Here is a 19667-nt window from a genome sequence, read left to right on the forward strand (position 1 = left end):
GGCTTCTGTTCATGGCTGTGCAGTGGTCTCACCCCCAGTGTACTCCAGGGGGTGGGTCACATGTGTGCACCCCCTGATCACCAAGTCCAAGGCTGTCCCTGTCCCGGGGACTGCCCCCCGAGAAGCCAGCTCTCCCACCGAGGCACCTCTGGGTACCCCCGCTGGGGGCCCTGCACCTGTCTCCTCGGTACACACACGTAACAGCCACAGTCGGGCTAGAGCGATAGCACAGCAGGTAGGGCGGTTGCCCTGCACACGGCTGACCCAGGTTTGATCCCCGGCATCCACTGTGGTTCCCCTGAGCACCACCAGGATTAATTCCTGAGTGCAGAGCCAGGAGTGACCCCTCAGCATCGCCAGGTGTGACCCAAAAAGGAAATTAAAAAGCCCACAGTTCCCTGTCCTCTCTCCAGGGCCATTCTCTGCGGATGATCCCACCCCAGCCTCTCACAGTGCTTTTGCACATGGGTTCTGGGGGTGGGGAGGCAGAACTGCACTATTCTGGTTCTCAGCAGAGCTCCGCGGGGGTCTCAGAGTCTGGGTTCCAAAGGGGCCCAGGGGAAGCACAGACCCTGCCCTGAAGTCTAGTTCTCTAACCCTACCATCCAGACAACTGCTTGTCCTCTCAAATTTTGCTTAGTTTCCATAGATCCATCCATCCTCCCTTTCACCTATCCATCACCTGTCCATCCACCCACCCATCCACCCATTCATTCATCCATCAGTTTATCCATCTGCTCATCCATCCCTCCATGCATCTACCCTCCCAACTATCGATTGATCCATCCATCATCCATCCATCCATCCATCCATCCTCCCATTTATCATTCCCATCCTTCCATCCTCCCAACCATCCATCCGTACATCCTCTCATCCTCCCATCCACCCTCCCATCTATCGATCAATCCATCCATCCATCCTTCCATTCATCCTTCCATCCATCCTCCCAACCATTCATCCATACATCCTCTCACCCTCCCATCCATCCATCCATCCATCCATCCATCCATCCATCCATCCATCCATCCATCCATCCATCCATCCTCCTATCCATCGTTCCCATCCATCCATCCTCCCAACCATCCATCCTCCAGGCCATCCATCCTCCCATCCATCCATCCATCCATCCATCCATCCATCTATCCTCCCGTCCCTCTATCCATCATCCATCCACCCATCCTCTCATCCATCCACCCACCCATTCACCTACCCACCCACCAAGTCACAGGCATCATGGGACCTCTGCTCTGTGCCAGGCTGTAGTCTTTGGGAAGTAGCGATGTGCAGTGAGGCAGGAGTTCCTCACCACCAGGAGCCTCTGCTGTAGGAAGGGAAAGTGAACTCTAAGCTGGGAAGTAAGTAAATCAGTGAATGATGTTAAGTGCTAGACAGTCCGGAACTGTCGACAAAGACCATGTGGGGTGAGGCACAGGGCAGGGAAGGTGCTGGGTACCCAGTGCCCCCCAAGGCAGAGGGCATGAGTGTGTGCTTGCGTGTAGCAGGGCTGTTCACAGGAGGAGGCGCAGGAGACTTTGTGTGAGTGTGAGGTGGGAGTGTAACCACCCCCAGGAGGACCCCGTGGTCCCATCGGGTCAACATGCATTGGACCTGTGGGGTGACCCCAGCTAACACCGTGGACAGGCTCACGCCCAAGCACAATAGTGAGAAGACAAAATACTGAAAGTAACAAAGGGCTGCAAGCAGCTCAACTGCCCGTGCACCCCACCGGCTAAACACACGGTGCGTCCACACTGCAGAATCCACGGTGTCGGCAGCCAGAGCGAGGTCCCATAGAACACACGTTTCGAAATGGGTGACTAAGAGGGAAATAAGGTGCAAAACAACTCGTCTAGTGTGCCAGCCTTGGTGCGAAAGAAATGACGAACCTGCACCTGTTGCGGAGACGCTTTCTTAGGGGTACCAGGCGGCTGGAACACCGTGGAAGGCTCTGGAGAAGGGGTGGGCAGGCGGAAGTGAGGTGGGAAGGAAACTTTTCACTGTGTTGCTTTGTGTGCGCTGGGAAGTTTGCAGCATGCGAGTACAACCCAATGGGAAAAAAAATAAAGGTCCAATGAAAATAGGATGGCCAGCTGCCTTGGTGCCCCACCTGGTCCTGCAGCTGGCCAGCGCACCCCTCTACCAGCTGCCCGGAGGACCGCCTGCTGCAGGCTCACAGCTGGCACACCTCTCCGGAGAACCAGCCCTGGGCGAACGGGGTGACCGCGCACCGAAAGGGTCTAGAAGGGTCTGCCTCCTGCTGTTCCCCAAGGGCAGCCCCGAGCCAGGGACCGACTCCTGTGGGCTGCAAAGACCCACCGCTGGCGTCTGGGCGGGACCTACTGTGGTGTGGTCATGCCCCAGGTGGTCGTGCCCCAGAGCTCCCGCAGGACCAAGCACCAGCTGGGCTCCAGCTGGGCTGTGTCGCTGCTCAGCTCCCTTCTCTGCCCTGCAGAGCCCCGGGCTTGGCCTCTGGGGAGCTGGGGGGAGACGCCTCTCCCAAGGGAAGGACCCACCTGCTCCCGCTGCTTCAGTCAGGCGCCCCGTGGAGAGGGGGCCACGGCCGTCCCCCTCTGACAGAGCAGGGCCAAGCAGGGCCGGATGCTCGATCTCGAGCACTGGCTGCCCCGCAGTTCCAGCTGCAGGGAGAGCGTCCGTCCGGCATCCGTCCTGGTGCCTCCTCAGAACACAGCGGGGCCCATGGCCATCGCCGCAGCCCTCTCTAACCTGTGACCGCTCAGGGGTAGGGCCACTTAGGATGCTCGGCCCTGGAGGATAGACTGGGGGGGGGGCAGTCGGCATCATCCTGGAGCCCTACTGTAGCGCCAGCTCTCGGGGGGGCCTGATGCCATGCTGGCCCTGGGAGGTGCTTGCAGACTCCCAGGCGTGGGGAGCTCAGTCCCTGCAGAGCCCCCCTGCCGTGCCGTAAGCGTTCCCGAGGGCTGCCCTGCTGAAATGGGCCCTGGGCATTGGAGCTTGGACCTCTGTCCCGTGGCCCCCCGGCCCTTTGCCGCACGTGCAGCCAGTCCTCTGGGCCTCCTCTGGCCGCACGCCCAGGCTCCCCTGAGGACCTTCTGCTCAGAGCTGCTTCTCTCTTTGTTTCAGTTGGATGGTGACGGTGCCTCCGTGGGGATGAGTGACGGAAGCCCGGAGCTCCTAGCAACCAGCCAGGTGGGTGCCCGTCCTCCCCAAGTGCGCTCTGGCCTGGGGCTCCGGGGCGGGGCTCAGCCCACTCCCGTCCACTCGCAGAATGGACATTAGTTGAGACTCCTGCACGTTGGTGACCCTCAGAGGCGGGTTCCACGTTCATGGACCCGCACAGCCCCGGCTCTCACCGGCAGCCCAGGAGACAGAGGCAGGGTGCTGGGGGCCCGGGGAGGGTCCTGGCTGCAGGCCGGGGCTGCCACCGGCAGTGGGGCACCGGAGGGCAGTGCCAGCGGAACCCGCAGGGTGGCAGCTGCCGAAGGTGCTGCTGGCAGGCCAGGAGACTGGGGGCACCTGAGACCCATCCCCGGAGCTGGCCCTCTTTGGCTGCAGTCCCAGCGGGGTGGCAGCACCCACACTTTCCAGCCGGGGACCAGAATCTGTGGATCAAAATATGGACGTGCCCTCTGTGCGGACACAGAGGAGAGAGTCAGGGGAAGGACGTGGCACTCTAGCTGGGGGGGGGGGGTGTTCTCATCCTGGGGGTGCCATGCTCAGTTCTGGATGGCAGGGGAGGCATACTGTACCCTTCCTGGCCGTGCCCCTCGCAGGGCTACCTTGATCGGCTCTTGGGGCGCCAGCCTGCAGCCCGGTGAGCTCCCCCCAGCTCCCGGGATGCACGTTGGGCAAGAGCCGTCTGAAGTTGTGCGATCAGCTGTGATCCGATGTGTGGCCCCAGAAATGTGGTTATTGGAGCCCTACACCCCCAGATTCCCACGGCCCGTCCCACTGCTCCAGCCGCTCTCTCCCCCTCGGGGCCCACCCCCCCCCAGATGAGCTGTGTGCCCACTCAAACACAGAGGGTGCGAGGGTGCAGGGCTTTCTCCAAGGAGGGAGACTTGGGGGATGCCCCGTCTGCTCTCTCCGGGCTGGGGTGCACAGTCTTCCGGGGAGGTGGCAGGACGGCAAGCCCAGCCTTTGACAGGGTGGCCGCTCTCCTCAGGGACGGTCCCCACCCATCCTCGGGGCGGCCCTCAGAGAGGGGAGCTGCCCTCCTTCCACCCAGTTTCTTTTATTGATTTTTTAAAAATTTTTATTATATCACCATGTGGAAAGTTACAAAGTTTTCAGGTTTATGTCTCAGTTATACAATATTCAAACACCATCCCTTCACCAGTGCCCATATTCCACCACCAAAATCCCCAGTATAACCCCCGCCACAGCCCCCCCCCAACTGTATAACTGATGAATTTCACTTCATTTTCTCTCTACCTTGATTACATTCCATATTGCAAAACAAAACTCACTATTGTTGTTGGAGTTTTCCCCCAAGGAAGACAGCCCTACTAAGGAAGCATTTGATAATTGGTTTGTCATTAAAAGATTGTATGTTTTCAGTTTTTAGAAAAGGTCGCGCGGCTGCTGATGCGGCCGCGCGGCTCGGATGTGTTCCAGTCCCGCAACCCGGAGCCGTGTTAGTTGCTGTTCAGTGTCGCCAGGGCCCCATCCGGAGAAGGTGTACCAGCTGTACCTCCTCCGTCTGGATCCCTGGTGTTGTTGGCCCGGATTTGGGTCCGGAGCATTTCTCCGGCCGTGTTGCTCACCAGACTGCCTGGCCTCTTCTCTTTTATTGATTTTGTTTGGGGGGGGCCATACCCAGTGGTGCTCAGGTCTTACTTCTGGCTCTGTATGCAGGGATCACTCCTGGTGGGTCTTTGGGCACCATATGGGATACCAGGGATCGAACCTGGGCCAGCTGTGTGCAAGGCATGTGCCTTAACTTCTGTGCTGTCTCTCTGGCCTCTAAGTGCAGTTGAATCGGGGGGTGCCCTGGGAGCACTTGGGTATTTGTGGGCTCAGCCAGAGAAAGAACGGGGCTCCTTCTCGAACTTTAGTTCCCACCATAGTGGAAAAGGGTTACTCCCCGAGGGTCTCACAGTCAGTCTCCCCAACTTCATGCTGCATAAAGGAGGCATCAAGGGGGCTGGGGCGGTAGCTCAGGGCTGAAGGCACTTACCTTGCACACAGCCAGCCGGGTTCAATCCTGACACCACATACAATCCCCTGGGCACAGAGCCGGGAGTGAGCCCTGAGCCCGGCTGGCTGTGCCCCCAAGACAAGAGGAAAGAGGAAGGAAGGAAGGGAAAGAAGGCGCCCTCAGGGTTCGCTGAGTTGACTGCGTTACTGGTCACGATGCTGAGCTCCTGGGTGCCCCCGCCTCATCGAGGCCTGGTTGATGGTCACCTGATGGCTGTCCGGGTGGGTTCAGCTGGGCGGCTCTTCTTGAGGTAGTACCGGTAGCCTCGGGGCTCTGAGGGATGGGGGAGCTGAGTCTCTTCTTGGCGTCCCCCAGACTCGCCGGGGAGTAAAGCCCCACGACTCTCCAGGCTCAGAACTGGCTCGTGACGACTTGCATCACGTCTGAGTGCCGGGGACAAGTGGCAGGGCCGGGGCAGGTTCTCGGGATGGGGCCAGAGGCTTCCTGGTATGGGAGGAGCTGTGTTCTGTGACCTAACAAATGGCCGCGCGTGGACCCCTGTGGGGTGGGGTTCACGCAGCTTTGCTGAAGGATAACACATTCTCTGGGGTCTGTGGCTCCCGTGGCTCGGTGGGCTCCACTCCTCGCCTCTACTTCCTAATGGTGGAAGCTCTGTACGTTTCCTTCCGGGATTTCCACTGGACTAACTGGAAGGCAGCCATATGCGTATGCGCACACGTGTGTGCGAACACACACACACACACACACACACATACATGCACCTCCATGGGGTGGGACCTCATCACCTGCAGCTTTTGTACTGCCCAAGAATAAACAGCCTGAATGGCATAGAAAGCATGTTCTGTGTGACTGTGGACAGCCATGGGGTTTGCCTGTTCTGCTTTATTTGTTGGGCACCGGTAACACCAGTAACACACAACGCTCTGCACGGGGCGGAAGGGGGGGGTGGGAAGCGTTTCTGGAAGACGGTGACTTCTGCATCTCCCCACTGGGCCAAGCCCCCTCTCAGCTGTAACGCATCTCCTGAAACCCCACCTCTTCTTCATTCAGAAACTGGGGCCGAGACTGAGGCTCTCCCAGGAGACCGTGTTCGCCAACCGGGTCCCTTTGGTGACACTCTCAAACCTGTCTCTTTTGGAGTGCGATAATCCTTTTGCAGATCCGTGTTCCACTATCTGGTTCATATAAAACTTTTGCATAAAACCCACATAGCTGCTGACGCTGTCACCCACCCAGCGCCCTGTCTCTGCAGGGCCTGCTGTGTATGTGTGCATGCGCGCGCGTGCGTGCGTGTGTGTGTGTGTGTGTGTGTGTGTGTGTGTAGGTAGGAGTATGTGGATGTGTATGCATGCATGTGTGTGCATGTGTGAGTTATGTGCGTATGAGTGCAGACCCTGGCCGGGCATTACCACGTACTGTTTCCTGGTTACGTGGCCTCCTCCTGGCAGGAGGCTCACGAGGAAGGCTTGGGACCTAGTTGGTCTGGACACATCCAGTGGGAGGACCCTCTGAGGCCCCTTGCTGCCTACCTCCTGAAAGGCTGGGGTACGGGAAGGGTGCGCGCTGTCAGTGCATCTCCGAGAGCACCTTTCCCTGCCGGGGAACCTCTGACCTAGCCGTTAGCTAACTGGCCGCCGCTGGCCCTTCCCTGGAGCGTGGGGCACCGTGAACCCGGCACGGCTGAGGGGGTGGTCCAAGATGGCAGGTCCCCTGCTTCAGGGGGTGCAGCTCTCAACTCTGATGGGGCATCCGTGGAGACCCACCTCCTTGCTCAGCCCCTCCCGGGCCTGCTGCTCCCCCCGCCCTTCCCTTCTCAGCCTCATGCAGGACCCCCCCCCCATCTCAGCTGGCTGTGAGGGAGCCGGTGGGGACGCCAGGGCTGGAGACAAGGCCACGTCCCATTGTCTGTGTTACTGTCAGGACTGTGTCACGCGCACCAGGGGAATCTCGGTTCCTTCTCCTGCTCTTTGACAACTCGGCGCCCCTGTGAGCTGCTTCCGCAGTCGGGAATCCCCGGGCCATTTCCACCCGGCTCTTTCCTTTCCTCTGGGTCATCTCGGCGTGGCCTTCCCAGCACTGGTGGAATCCCCCCCTCGCCGGTGACGCTAAAGGCCGCTTGTGCGGAAGAGTTCACACTTTGTGGGTAAGGCACTTGCCTTGTCAGCGTGTGGCTGACCCGGGTTTGAGCCCCCGCAACTACACATGGTGCCCCAGTCCCCGGGCACCCTGACCCATGTGCAGGGCACTGCTGGGTGTGACTCCCATTCTCCCTCCCCCCCCCCGCAAAAAAAAAACAACACTCAAGAATTCACTTTTTCCCTAAGAATTATTATTGAAAGAACTCGTTGGTATGTGTATGCAGTCTGTAGTTTCCAAAACTCTCCGTGGTGAGAGTGGCTGTGGAGACCAGCGGAAGTGTGTGTGTGTGTGTGTGTGTGTGTGTGTGTGTGTGTGTGTGTGTGTGTGTGTGTGTGGAGGGGGATGGTGACACGAGGCAGAGATGGATGATATTGTCATAGATTGAGGCTGAGGCAGAGGGACCTGAGAAATACAGTGGGGAGGTCTGCAGGATGCTGGACACTGAGGGTGAAAAAAAAATGACAGAGGAAAAGGTTGTGTGTGGGGGTGGGGGAGGTCACCCAGCTTCTGGCGTGAGCCCAGGCAGCCCCCCGGGGGGTGGAGGTGCCCTGCGGGGTAGCGGGCCACCCGAGGCTGCGGCTCATGGAGGAAGTAGCTTCAGCCTGGGGTACCCAAACCTGGGTGGGTGAAGTCGTGCGGAGAGAGGCAGGAGGAAGAGGCTCGATGGCAACATGTGAGTGGAGGAGGCGTCGGCGGGGCTGGAGAGCGTTGGTGGGAGAAGCGGGAGTGGGAGTTTCCAGAGGCGGGAGGGGGCCGGGGAAACGGTGCTGGGGCCAAAGGTCCTTTCCCCAAGGATCAATGTTGTTCCTAGAAAGTCACTTTGAAATAAATCAGAGACTACTTGCAGGCCCTCAAGGAAACCACCAAGCCACTAAATGCACCCACTCTGGATTGGGAAGAACGTTTGTATGACTCAGAGTCTTTGAGAAAAGACGAATATCTGACCATACAAGAAGACGAAAAACAACTTTCGCAAGGTCCAAACTTACAGAGAGTTCAAAGACAGTGAGAAGTTGGGCAAGCAGAGTTCCGGCCGCTAATAGATGAAGGTCTAAAGGTCTGATTACCCTAATACAAAGAGTCCCCAGAAATCAATTCCAGAAGCCCTGGTTATAAGATGGACAAGTGAGGGGCTGGAGCGATAGCACAGCGGGTAGAGTGTTTGCCTTGTATGCGGCCGACCCAGGTTCGATTCCCAGCATCCCATGTGGTCCCCTGAGCACCGCCAGGAGTAATTCCTGAGTGCAGAGCCAAGAGTAACCTCTGAGCATCGCCAGTTGTGACCCAAAAAGAAAAAAAAAAATGGACAAGTGATATGAGCCATTTATTTGCAGGGATAGGTCTGAGATAGAGGAAATGATGCTTTAAAATAGTTTATAAGAGAAGCAAATTAGAACAACACTTTTTGCCTATCAGATAAGCAAAAATCTAAAGTTCTGACAAGGCTCCACGTGGGCAAGCGGAACTTTTCTCCATGGTTGAGGGCTGGAAGGCTGGCAGAGTCCCCATGCAGAGTGGGAAGGAGGTCGTGAAAAATGGCAATATCTGTCCAAAGCACAAGTGAATTGACCTTTCACCCAGAAATTCCCCTTTGAAAAATATCCTGGCTTCAGTTACACATGTAAGAATTATATTTCAGAGCCAGAGCGATAGCACAGCAGGTAGGGTATTTGCCTTGCACGGGGCTGACCCGAGTTCGATTCCTAGCATCCCATAGGGTCCCCTGAGCACCGTCAGAGTAACTCCTGAGTGCAGAGCCAGGAGTAACCCCTGAAAATTGCTGCATGTGAACCCCCCCCAAAAAAAAAGAAAAAAAAGAAATTATCGTTCAGGGACTGGAGCGATAGCATCGCTGGTAGGGCCTTTGCCTTGCATGCACCCAATCTGCGTCTATCCCCGGCATCCCGTGTGGTCCCTCGAACACCACCAGGAGTGAGTCCTGAGTGCAGAGCCAGGAGTAACCTCTGAGTATCACCAGGCGTGCCCCCCCCCCAAAAAAAAATAATTGCAATTCAGAAAGCATGAGGCTGTAGGATCTTCTACTAACTGGCCCAGGCCGGGAACTCTGGGGCCTTCGCAGGAGGGGCCGGGCGGACTCCCCTTCCGGTGCCCACACCCAGCACCCTTCACCACAGAAACGGCCCAGCTGCACAACGGACTCTCACCAAGCTGCCGGGCCACCGAACCGTCTCAGCTCCACAGTTACGAAACCGCTTGGCTGCGTGTGTGGCCGTGTGTCCCCTCCAAATCTCACAGTAGCACAGACCCGTCGGATCCCAGCAAGTCTAACGGGCAAGCTGTGTAGAAGCCCGCCAAACCCACTGAGCAAAACAATACAGAAGGTTCAACAGGGACCCTCCAGCACTGGGAATCTTCCACCGATGACTTTAGTGGCATCATTGTGAGATACAATAATGGTCACAAATGGACTTTTATTGATCTTTGGAGGTTTTTTTTTTTTTGGAAAGGGGCACATCCTGCAGTGCTCAAGGTTACTCCTGGTGCTGTGCTCAGGGAGCACTCCTGGTGGTGCTTGAGTGACCTGATGGGGTGCTGAGAACTGAACTCGGGTTGGCTGCATGCAAGGAAAATGCCCGACTTGCTGTCTTACCGCTCTGGCCCCTATTGATCTGTGTTTTAACTTTGCCTTTGTGTTCTAACAAACGACAGGAAGTCAGTTTGTGCCAGGGAAGGGGGCAGGGTGGGGGGTGGGTGGGAAACTGGGGACATTGGTGGAGGGAAGTTCACACTGGTGGTGGGACGGGTGTTGGAATATTGAATGCCTGAAATAACTGTATTATTGCTAAATCACGGTGTCGTTATAAAAAAAAAAGAGAAATGATAGTTCGAGGGCCCAGAGAGATAATATAGGCATTAAGGCACTTGCCTTACATGTGGCTGACTCTGGCTTGATCCCTGGCATTACATACAATGCCGTGAGCACAGAGTTAGGAGTCTGTTTGAGCACAGCCTGGTGTGGATCAAACCCCTCCTCTCCCACCAAAAAAAAAAAAAAGTGGGGGAATGACATATGAGATTGTTCATGTTGGTATGATTTGTAATGGCAAAAGATTGGAAACAACCCCATGAGCAATAATACGGGACTAGTTAAAGAAATTATGTGCATCTATCAGATGGAATGCTCTGTGGCTGTAAACAGAGGAAATGGAAGGATATAGACATTCGTTAGATGCATTACTCATGGAAAAAATAGCCGTGGAGAACAGTAAGTACACAGTGTTAGCACTTGTGCAAAAAGGCAGGGGAAATGTACGTTTCAGTGTGCTTGGATTGAGTAAAGTAACACTGATGGATCTGTAGAAGCTGTTCGAGGGGGCTTTTAGTGTGTGTGTGTGTGTGTGTGTGTGTGTGTGTGTGTGTGTGTGTGTGTGTGTGCGCGTGCATGTGAGAGAGAGAGAGACCAGACAGGTGTACAGGGCCCTTTATCATTGTATATTCCAGGCATTTAAGCCACAGACATTTTTTTAGCATCTGAAAACGGAACCGCATGTTTACAAGAACAATCACAGACGCTTGGTAGGGCTGTTTGGGTGAGCGTGGGGAGGTGTTGGTGGTCTCAGGGAGAATCCACCAGCTGCTTGGAGGAGACAGGCCCAGGCTGGCGTCAGGGCGGCTGGCAGCGGGGCTGACATGAGGATGCCAGCGGTGTGCAGGCCCCAGAAGAGAGGGCTGGCTTTGGAGACGGGCGACGGGGCAGCGGGGACTGTGCCTGCCTGCTCCATCTTCCCGGGGGGCGGGGATGGGTGGCAGGTGGCCTGCTGGGAGTCAGGACCGGAGGACCGAGGGCCAGGGTAGGTCTGGGTGCAGCTCTCGGTGCCGGGTTTGGAGGCTGGCGGCGAGTGAGCCAGGTCTGGCGCGTGAATGACAGCTCTTTTGCCTTCGAGAGCAACGGGTGTGCAGGGCCCAGGGCTCTGAGCTGGGTCTGGAGGGAAGTGGGGGGACCTGGGTGCAGGGAGTCCCCCGAGGCAGGGGCCGCAGTCCCAGCCTGGGAAGGGGGCTGGTTCCCGGAGGACAGCCTGGGCCATGGAGGGGCTCTGGGTGTGTCGGGGAGGAGGAGGAGGAGGAGGAGGAGGAGGAGGAGGAGGAGGAGGAGGAGGAGGAGGAGGAGGAGGAGGCTGACTCAGCGGAGAAGCTCCTGAGAGACGCCCCCAAGGGCCCCACATCAGGGTGGGAGTCAGGCTGTGGTGGGAAGAGCCCCCAATGGCCGAAGAGGGGAGGGAGCCCAACAGAGACAGCCTGGGGGGGGCGGGGGCCTCTGGGGCTGGGAGCTGAGTAGGTGGGGGTGGGACGGCAGGAGGCAGTGGACACCACACAGGGAGGAGGGTGTGAGAGCCCCTTTCTGGGGAGGAACTTGGGCACTCGGCCCCGAGAGTGGGTGGGGGAGCCGGCGTGAGGCGGGGGAGCCAGGGGGCGGCTTTGTGGCTCTTGGCGAGGGAGGGGGTTCTGCAAGCGCCTCGTTAGGGCTCAGGGGCTTCCACGGGGGGGGGGGGGGCTCTTCCCTAAGAACCTTGGGGCCATGGGCTGTGATTAGCCCCAGGACTGAGTAGCGCCCAGCGTGGGACCTGCCCCTTCCCCCCACCCTGGGCACCGTCTGTGTCCCTTCCTTGATGGGCCCACAGGATGTGTACCGGGGCAGTTGTCACACCCCGAAGGTGCGGATTTCCCGGTTGCCCTGCGTAGCTTGGACCACACCTCACACTCGCTGCAGGTGCACCAGACCTGGAGGGAGGCAGGTCCTTGCTTGGTACCCAGCACTGCGGTGGGCATGCGGCACCTTCCCACCATCCCTCCCCAGGACTGCCAGGGGCTGCTTTGCATACCGTTGCATCAGGCGAAGACCTCGAGTGGCTCAGGGCGGGGTCTGACCCGGAAGCCAGAGGACCAAGTTGCTGGTTGCCCTCGTGGCCTTGCAGATACAGGATCCTCCAGCAGGGGGCAGTGTAAGAACCCCCAGGAAGTACCGGGTTGGTCTCAGCTTAATCCCCTTTCCATGGATGCTGCTTGCTGGAGCCTCAGTTTCTCCCCGTGAACAGTGGGGATGAGGGGGGAGGGAAGCTGGTCTGTGGTTTTTTTTTTTTCCTGCCATATATAACGATACTGAGGGTACCACGCCCCGGGACCTGTCTCATTTCAGGCAAACGTCCTCTGAGACGTTTTAAAACGTTTAAAAACGTTTAAAAGTGGCACCAGCCCATTTTACAGATGCCACCAGGGCTGTGCAGTAGGACGGAGCCGTGGGAGACTTGTTTTGTCACTAAATTACTTCCCAGAAAATGTATCAGGAGGCAGGAGTGCCCCCCCCCCGGCCCCCACCTAGCCTCCCCTCCCTGGTTGACATGGAAGATTCTAGACCCAGGCACTCTGGCTTCTGTGTTCGTAGTAAAGGGCAAAGATGCTGTGGCTTTTACTGCTTTAATTAAAACCTGGGTGAGGAGCTCGCGATTCATATTAAAATGAAATTGTGTTTCTCCGGCTGGGGCGGGCGCAGAAAAGGGAGCGGCAGTGATTACCGCAAGGATTACACCCCATGGAAGAGAAAAAGGCCCTTTGCAAGCATTTCCTATTAAAGCCACACACATCACACTTTAAAAATAATTACGGTTGTGTTATCGGAACACAAGGCATGAAGTCTGAATAAATATGCCGGGCCCTTAAAGGAAACGGCTTCGAAACCATAGATTTTTTTTTTGTTCAAATCTGATGAAATTGAATATCGTTTTGCAGCTGGAGAATAAAATGCAAGGAGGAAGGGGAGAGAGGAATAATAATAATAAAAAAAAAACACCACGATATCCTATGTGTCGGGAAAGGATGGCGTGTGAGTCAGACGGAGCTAATGAGCTTTTCCCACACCGGCCTGGACCGCGTCAGGTTCTCTCCTTGTTTTCATTGAAGAAAGTGGTCAGAAGTGAGGGCTTGCTTGCGCTGTGCATTCTGGGGGCTGAAAATGTTTCATTGGAGACTCTAGATTCCTGGTGTCGAGAGGTTTAAAGACTTGGGGACACGGGCCTGGGTGGCCAACGGTGACCGACTTCCCAGGGCGGGTGGGGGGAGGGGGCCCTCGTGCCATCTCCCCCAGAGGCAGGGGAATGTTTACAGCCGGCTACTTTGTTTCCTTCCAACTATTATGCGAGGAATTGAATCCCAGGAAGTGTTCACTCTCTCTAAAGGGGGGTGGGAACAATGAAGATGGGGCAGGAAGTTTATGGGCTGGGAGAGGGAACCTCGGAGATTTGGAAATGTGATTTTAAAGGTTTTCCTTAAAACAATGCCCTTCTCCCTCTCCCAGCCACCTGGAATTCAGCAGGGTCTGGGGAGCAAAGAGGGAGCCCCTAAGTGCACACAGTGCTAATTCCCATCGTGTAAACTCAGCCCAAGATCAAGAAATGGGAATAAGGCCCAAGGTGGGACCTGAGCCCCTGGGCCGGCACTGGGAGCCCAGGGTCCGGCCGCCCAGGAGGGCTGCAGGCTGCAAACAGCCTTTTCCTGGGATCTTCAGAGCTTCTTCCAGGCCCTCTCGCTGTGTGACCTCGGTGGGTCTCCTACCCTCTCTGAACCGGTGTTTGGTCTCCTTGAATGGGACTGAGTGTCTCTGAGGGTCCCTCGAGGTTATTTCCGTGGCCCAGGGATTGGCCTCTTCCACCCGTCCGCGTCCCGAGTCCAACAAGCCAAACCGGGGTGTTTCCCATCGCCAGACTCACCCCGATAGGGTCGGGAACCCCCGAGGTGAGGGCCAGCAGGGGTCCTGTCAGTCAGTTAGTAGGGTTGTAAAGATAATGAAGAGGCAAGATGGGCATCCTGACCGCCTGTGCCTGGACGGCCGTGCCAGAGTCCACGCATCCATGCCCAGTGTCACCCCAGAAGCTCCGAGGGACACCTCGGGGAGCTGTAAAGACCCGACGTCCTACCGCACCGGGAGACGGTAGCAGGAGTTTGCGTGAGGCGCGCTGATGCACACCCCATTTTGCAGATGAGAAAACTGATTCCCCAGGAGGTTCAAACAGCCTAGGCCAGTCTTCCGTCCCGGAACAGGTGGGCGCAGGAGCCCAGCACAGCCCCCCGAAACCCCAGCCCGCGGGGAGACCCATCTCTCAAGCGCGAGTCCCATGTTCAGGGCCCAGGCAGAACCCGTGGCATGGGGACCGTATTTCTTTGAAAATCATCAAGAAATAGCCCTCTCCTTGGGGCTGGAGTGATAGCACAGCAGGTAGGGTGTTTGCCTTGCACACAGCCGACCCGGGTTCGAATCCCATAATGTCCCCTGAGCACAGAGCCAGGAGTAACCCCTGTGTATTGTCAGGTGTGACCCAAAAAGCAAAAAAAAAAAAAAATAGCCCTCTCCAAAGAGTGAGATTGGTTCGTGTTTTCTCTGCCCTGCCTCCGCATGTGCCCCCCGTCCCCCTCCCCTCCAACCCAGGGCTCGGGGGACCAGCCGGCTTTGCTGGGCCTTGGAGATTGATGTTGCATCAACGCTGACAAACATCTTCCTGGGCCTGGCCCCCAGTTTCTCACCTCCTCCAACCCCGTCGCTGTGGCTGCTGCCAGGCCTGGCCCCCACCAGTTCCCGGGAGGGGACGAGAGAGTAGGGGACCGCGCTGGGCGCAGGGGGGACTCTTGCGTGGGCCTCCTCCTCTCTGTGGCCTTAGCCAAATTCCTGGACCTCGCTGGGCCTCAAGCTCCAAGTCCGTAAAGTGGGAGAGTTGCTCAAACCGGGGACAGCTGTCTTCAGTCACTCGTGGGCTTGAGGGTGGCGGTGAAGCCTTCGGTGACAGAGAGTATCGTGCTGGGGACCCTTTGAGGGTTTTGCTTTGTTTTGTGTTTGGTGGGAACTTGAGATTCAGGGAAGGGAAGGAAAGAGGGGCCGGGCCGGGAGGGGGCTGGGAGGAGACTGGGGAGGGCCGGGGGCCACTCTTCAGCACAGCTTTATGCAAGACTGGGCTGTGGCGAGCAAGAAGCCCCTGGTGTGGTGGTCCCAAGCCGTCGGGGTACACAGCGGCATATCCGGTCCAGAGACCAGCTTCCGGGGCACCGGGGAGCACTTGGCATTGCGGGGAGGGGGAGTTGGGCTGGTTAGGGCTGGGCAGACGGACCAGGTGAACCCCCGGGACACAGAGAGGATGAGGAGGCCTTGCACGTCTCTGGGCGGGGAGAAGGAGGTGGGAGCTTCAGGCTTCCCCAGGAAATCTAAGTGACGCTTTTCCTCAGGGCTGGAGGCCATTGGCCCGTCCGTGTCACCTGGGCCATTGTGGTTCCGGGATGGCCCTGCAGGTGGTAGGTTGTGGCTACAGGTGGATCTTTGTTATTGATCAATACAGAGGAATTTTGTGTGTGTGTCTGTGTGTGGTTGTGTGTGTCTTTGTGTGTGTGTGATTGTGTGTGTGTGTGCACGGTGCCAGGGATGGAGCCTGGGCCTCCCAGGGGAAGTACAAGCAGTGCACAGATCACTGAGCCACACGTGGACTGGGGGCAGGGCCAAGAAACTACCTGGAAGCTTAGGAAGCACGACAGCACACTCTCCCCTCGAGAAAGGACAGGAGACAGCAGGACAGAAATGAGAAGACGGAGCGTGGAGAAGACACATCGCTCATCGCGCGTGTTGGTCCGGCTCGTCTGGAAACACCTCTGCGGACTCACCAGCACTGAGACCGGTTGTTCCACTTGGTATTGGCAGAGCAGAAACGCGCCTGTCTGCTCACTCAAGGACACGTCTGCCAAGTTGCCCGGCCCCCACTGTGCTGGAAGCACAAATCCGGCACATCCGTGATGCTCGAGGCAGGAACCAGGTTCACGGCTCTGCAGAAGGAACAGTCAGGGGGCTGTGGGCCAGGGCTGAGCCCCCAACAGAGCAGAGCAGCCAGGAGGCATCTCTGGTGCGGGGCCTCCGCCTGGGCGGGGGTAGGGGGTGCGGAGAGCGCGTACAGGGAGTCACAGCGCTTGCCTCTAGTGAGGCCGGCCCCCTGGGGTTCGACCGCTGGCACCCCCTGGTCCCCCAGCACTGGGCGTGGTGCTGGGGCGCCGAGCCCCACCTGAGGGCAGGTCACACCCAGGGCTGCAGCACCTGACGCTGTCGGCCCCCCGGCCTTTGCATTCGACCGGGGCCTCGTGAGCTGTGAACCTCCGGGAGGGCCCCTGGGCCTCATGCATCCCACTTGGAAGACCCCTCCAAGTCCTCTGTGTGTGTTTCGGGGGGCGGGGGCGCACATCGCAAGGGCCTGAAGGCACTGGTGGTGCCCATTAGGTTTCCTCCCCCCGGTCAGTGGAAACGCTTGCTGAGCCGTGTGCAGTGCTGAGGGAATCCCATCCCTCAGCGAAGGCTCAGAAACCCCCCGCCCCTCCCCCCGGGATCCGTACAGGGGCCTCAGGGGGTGGGGCTGAGGGCAGGGCTCCCAACAGGGAGGGGCGAGAAGGAGGGGGCCCTTCTGGGTGCCCCCACCCCCGGGCGAGGCCGGGGCCGTCCCTACTCAGTCCAGCCCTCAGGCCCACCCTCCCCTCCCGTGGCTGCAGCTTAGGGGGGTGTCTGGAAATACGTACAAACTTCCACCAGACAGAGCGTGGTGCTCTGTGGCGCCGGGCCATGGGCCATGGGGCCGAGTCTTGTTGCAGGGGAATTTGAGAGTGTTGTGGGAAAGTGCCCTGTACCTATGCCCACGTGCGCACACACACGCGCGCGCGCACACACACACACACACACACACACACACAAAACACACTCACAGACACACTCACAGAGAAGCACATCTGCACACATCACTCACACAGAAATACACACAGACACACACACACACCTCACAGACACGTACTCACACAGACGTGCACACACCAACACACAGACACACTCAGAGACACACACAGAGTAGCACATTCCCCTCAGACATATATATAGTCACACATCGCATACACAGACACGCAGGAACACGCACCTCTCCCACACATTCACAGAGACACATTTGCACACCTCTGACACACACCGACACACACCTCATGGACACACATGCCCCCCCCCCAGCACACTTTATAGACACACACACCTCCCCCCACACACTCACACCTGACAGACACGCGGACATACCTCCCGACAGACCCACACACATTTGTACACAGACGTGTGGGAGTCTGGTGCTGAGTGACGCCTTGCAGGCCTCTCGCTCGCTCTGTGGCACCCCGTGTCTCTCAGCGTGTTCCCTCAGCAGAGGGAGGGTCAAACTGCATCTTCTTCAGGGGGCTATTTTGAGCAGGACTCCCCCACCCCCACCTGCTCCCCACAAGAGACCTACCTACCCCCCACCACACACACCCCAGACTCATGCATGCGCACGTGCGCGCGCGCGCACACACACACACACACACACACACACGCACACACACGCATGCATGTCATTGCTGCGCTGTAACCTGGCCACGTCACTCCTGGGCTGTGGTCCTGGGGGAGCAGGGCCCTGTGCACTGTGGGAGCCGAGTTCCCACCTGGAGAGGGGCTGCGGGCTGGGGGTCAAGGCCCAGCCCACGGGCGCACTGCCCCTGCCCACTGGGCTTGTCTGGGGGCGCCTCTGCTCACCCGAGATGCACAGGTGGGGCTAGACGCGCCGAGCCTGCAGGCAGGGCTGGGCTCCTCTGCAGGTCACTTCCCAATTCCCGGCCCCTGCCGCCTGCCCGGGGGTCTAACGAGGGCCCCCTCCTCCGGGAGCTTAGTGACAGCTAATTGTTTCAAGTGTGACCAGCGCACAGAACGGGGTGCGCTCAGCACGCGTAAGCACCCTAGACACTCTCGGTGTCACTATTACCGATAAGGCGGCAGAGAAGCGGGACCGAGTGAGGGGAGGACGAGCACACCGGGAAGGGCTCCACCGCTCAGCCAGGCCGGCCTGAGAGGGAGCTGGGCTGCGGCTCGCTGGCAAGGGTCTGCGCGGGGCTCTGGGGGCTGGAGCACAGCTGCCTGCGGGAGCCCCGCTTTGACCCCCAGCACCCGCGCTTTCCCCAGGCACGACTTGGACCGACCCCTGAGCAGGTTGCCGGGAGGAGGAGGAGGAGGAGCCTGAGGGCCACCGGGGGTGACCACCAAGCCACCCGGCCAGTGAGGTGGGCGCAGAGGTCTGGGCTTCGGGGGATTGCTCCGGGCTTCTCGCCGAGACCACAGCTGAGCGTCAGCGGCGAAGGGGAAAGGGGACCCGAGAATGAACCGGTCCTGAGAGCGAACTCTGCCCCCTGCAGGGGCCAGGCCAGAGCAGGGGGTCGGGCCCGGCACGACGGGGGACACGCTGGGCCAGAAGCCTGCAGCGTTGGCGGCCTGTGCTGGGCTCCGTGTCTCTGGGGCTATTCCAGGATGGGCCCTGGCCAGGCCCAGAAGCCAGGCAGCGCTCAGACCCCTCGCTGAAGGCAGCTGCCGGCCCAGCGGGGTCCTCGGAGCAGCCCAGGCCGGGGGGCGGGGCGGGGGGGCTTTCTGTGCGGTGTCCGGGGTCCTCGGCACCCACCCCCACGGCCCCCTCGTCCCCAGGAACATCAGCACCTTCTTCCCCAGCCCGCTGGCTCGGCAGATTCTAGGCGATGCTATTTCTGTCCTTTTCAAAAGGTAGAAATGGAAAAGGGGAAAAAAAAAGACCCTGCAAATAGACATAATTTTTTTCCCCCAGAAGCTATTCGAACACGGGAACAACTGGAGAGCCTACTCATCACTTTAGCATGCTGCCAAGCCGCCCGGCCTCCTGTCCGCCCCGGTCCCCGCACACCAGGGTCACAGGTGCCGCCCGCGTCTGGGCTGGGGGTCGCGTGTCCAGCTCCCTCTTTTAGCCAGGCAGGGGACTGAGGCCCAGAAGGGGGGACGCTCGCATCCCCCGGGTGTGGGACACGCAAGGTCACGGGAAGGTGATGATGATGATGAGGGTGGGGAGGCAGAAGCCCCTCGGGGACCCCCGGGGGAGTGAGCTTGTCACTGAGCCAAGCTTCAGGGGCTCTGAAAATCCGCCCACTTCTTTTTTTTTTTTTTTTTTTTTTTTTGGTGGTGGTGGGAGGCCACACCCACCAGTGGTCGGGGCCTTCTGGCTCTGCACTCAGGGGCCGTTCCCGCCCGTGCTCGGGCGGCCCTGGGGGTGCCGGGGCCACCTGCACAGCAAGTGCCCACCCTACCATGCCCTCTCTCCTCCTCGCCTCTGCTCACTTCTTGGCTCAAAGCCGAAGCCACCCTCTCCCGGAGCACACCCTCCACACACTCGTTTGTACATTCTTTTTCTTTTTCTTTTTTTTTTTTGCTTTTTTGGGTCACACCTGGCGATGCACAGGGGTTACTCCTGGCTCTGCACTCAGGAATTACCCCTGGCCGTGCTCAGGGGACCATATGGGATGCTGGGATTTGAACCCGGGTCGGCTGCGTGCA

At 58.6% G+C, this 19667-nt stretch overlaps 1 protein-coding gene across 6 annotated transcripts in view; it reads left to right on the plus strand.

Moving 5' to 3' along the window:
- Positions 1 to 19667, plus strand: part of TOX2 (TOX high mobility group box family member 2) — a 130892-nt gene that overhangs the window by 46989 nt on the left and 64236 nt on the right. For 5 of the 6 annotated variants that reach the window (XM_055140682.1, XM_055140686.1, XM_055140688.1 and 2 more), the window contains exon 2: positions 3103 to 3168. The exons of the other annotated variant lie outside the window; for it this stretch is intronic. In XM_055140682.1, coding sequence (XP_054996657.1) covers positions 3103 to 3168 — 66 coding nt within the window. The remainder of the gene's footprint in view (positions 1 to 3102; positions 3169 to 19667) is intronic. 6 annotated transcript variants of the gene reach the window in all.

This window comes from Sorex araneus, chromosome 5, assembly GCF_027595985.1.
Source record: "Sorex araneus isolate mSorAra2 chromosome 5, mSorAra2.pri, whole genome shotgun sequence".
Classification (NCBI taxonomy): domain Eukaryota; kingdom Metazoa; phylum Chordata; class Mammalia; order Eulipotyphla; family Soricidae; genus Sorex; species Sorex araneus.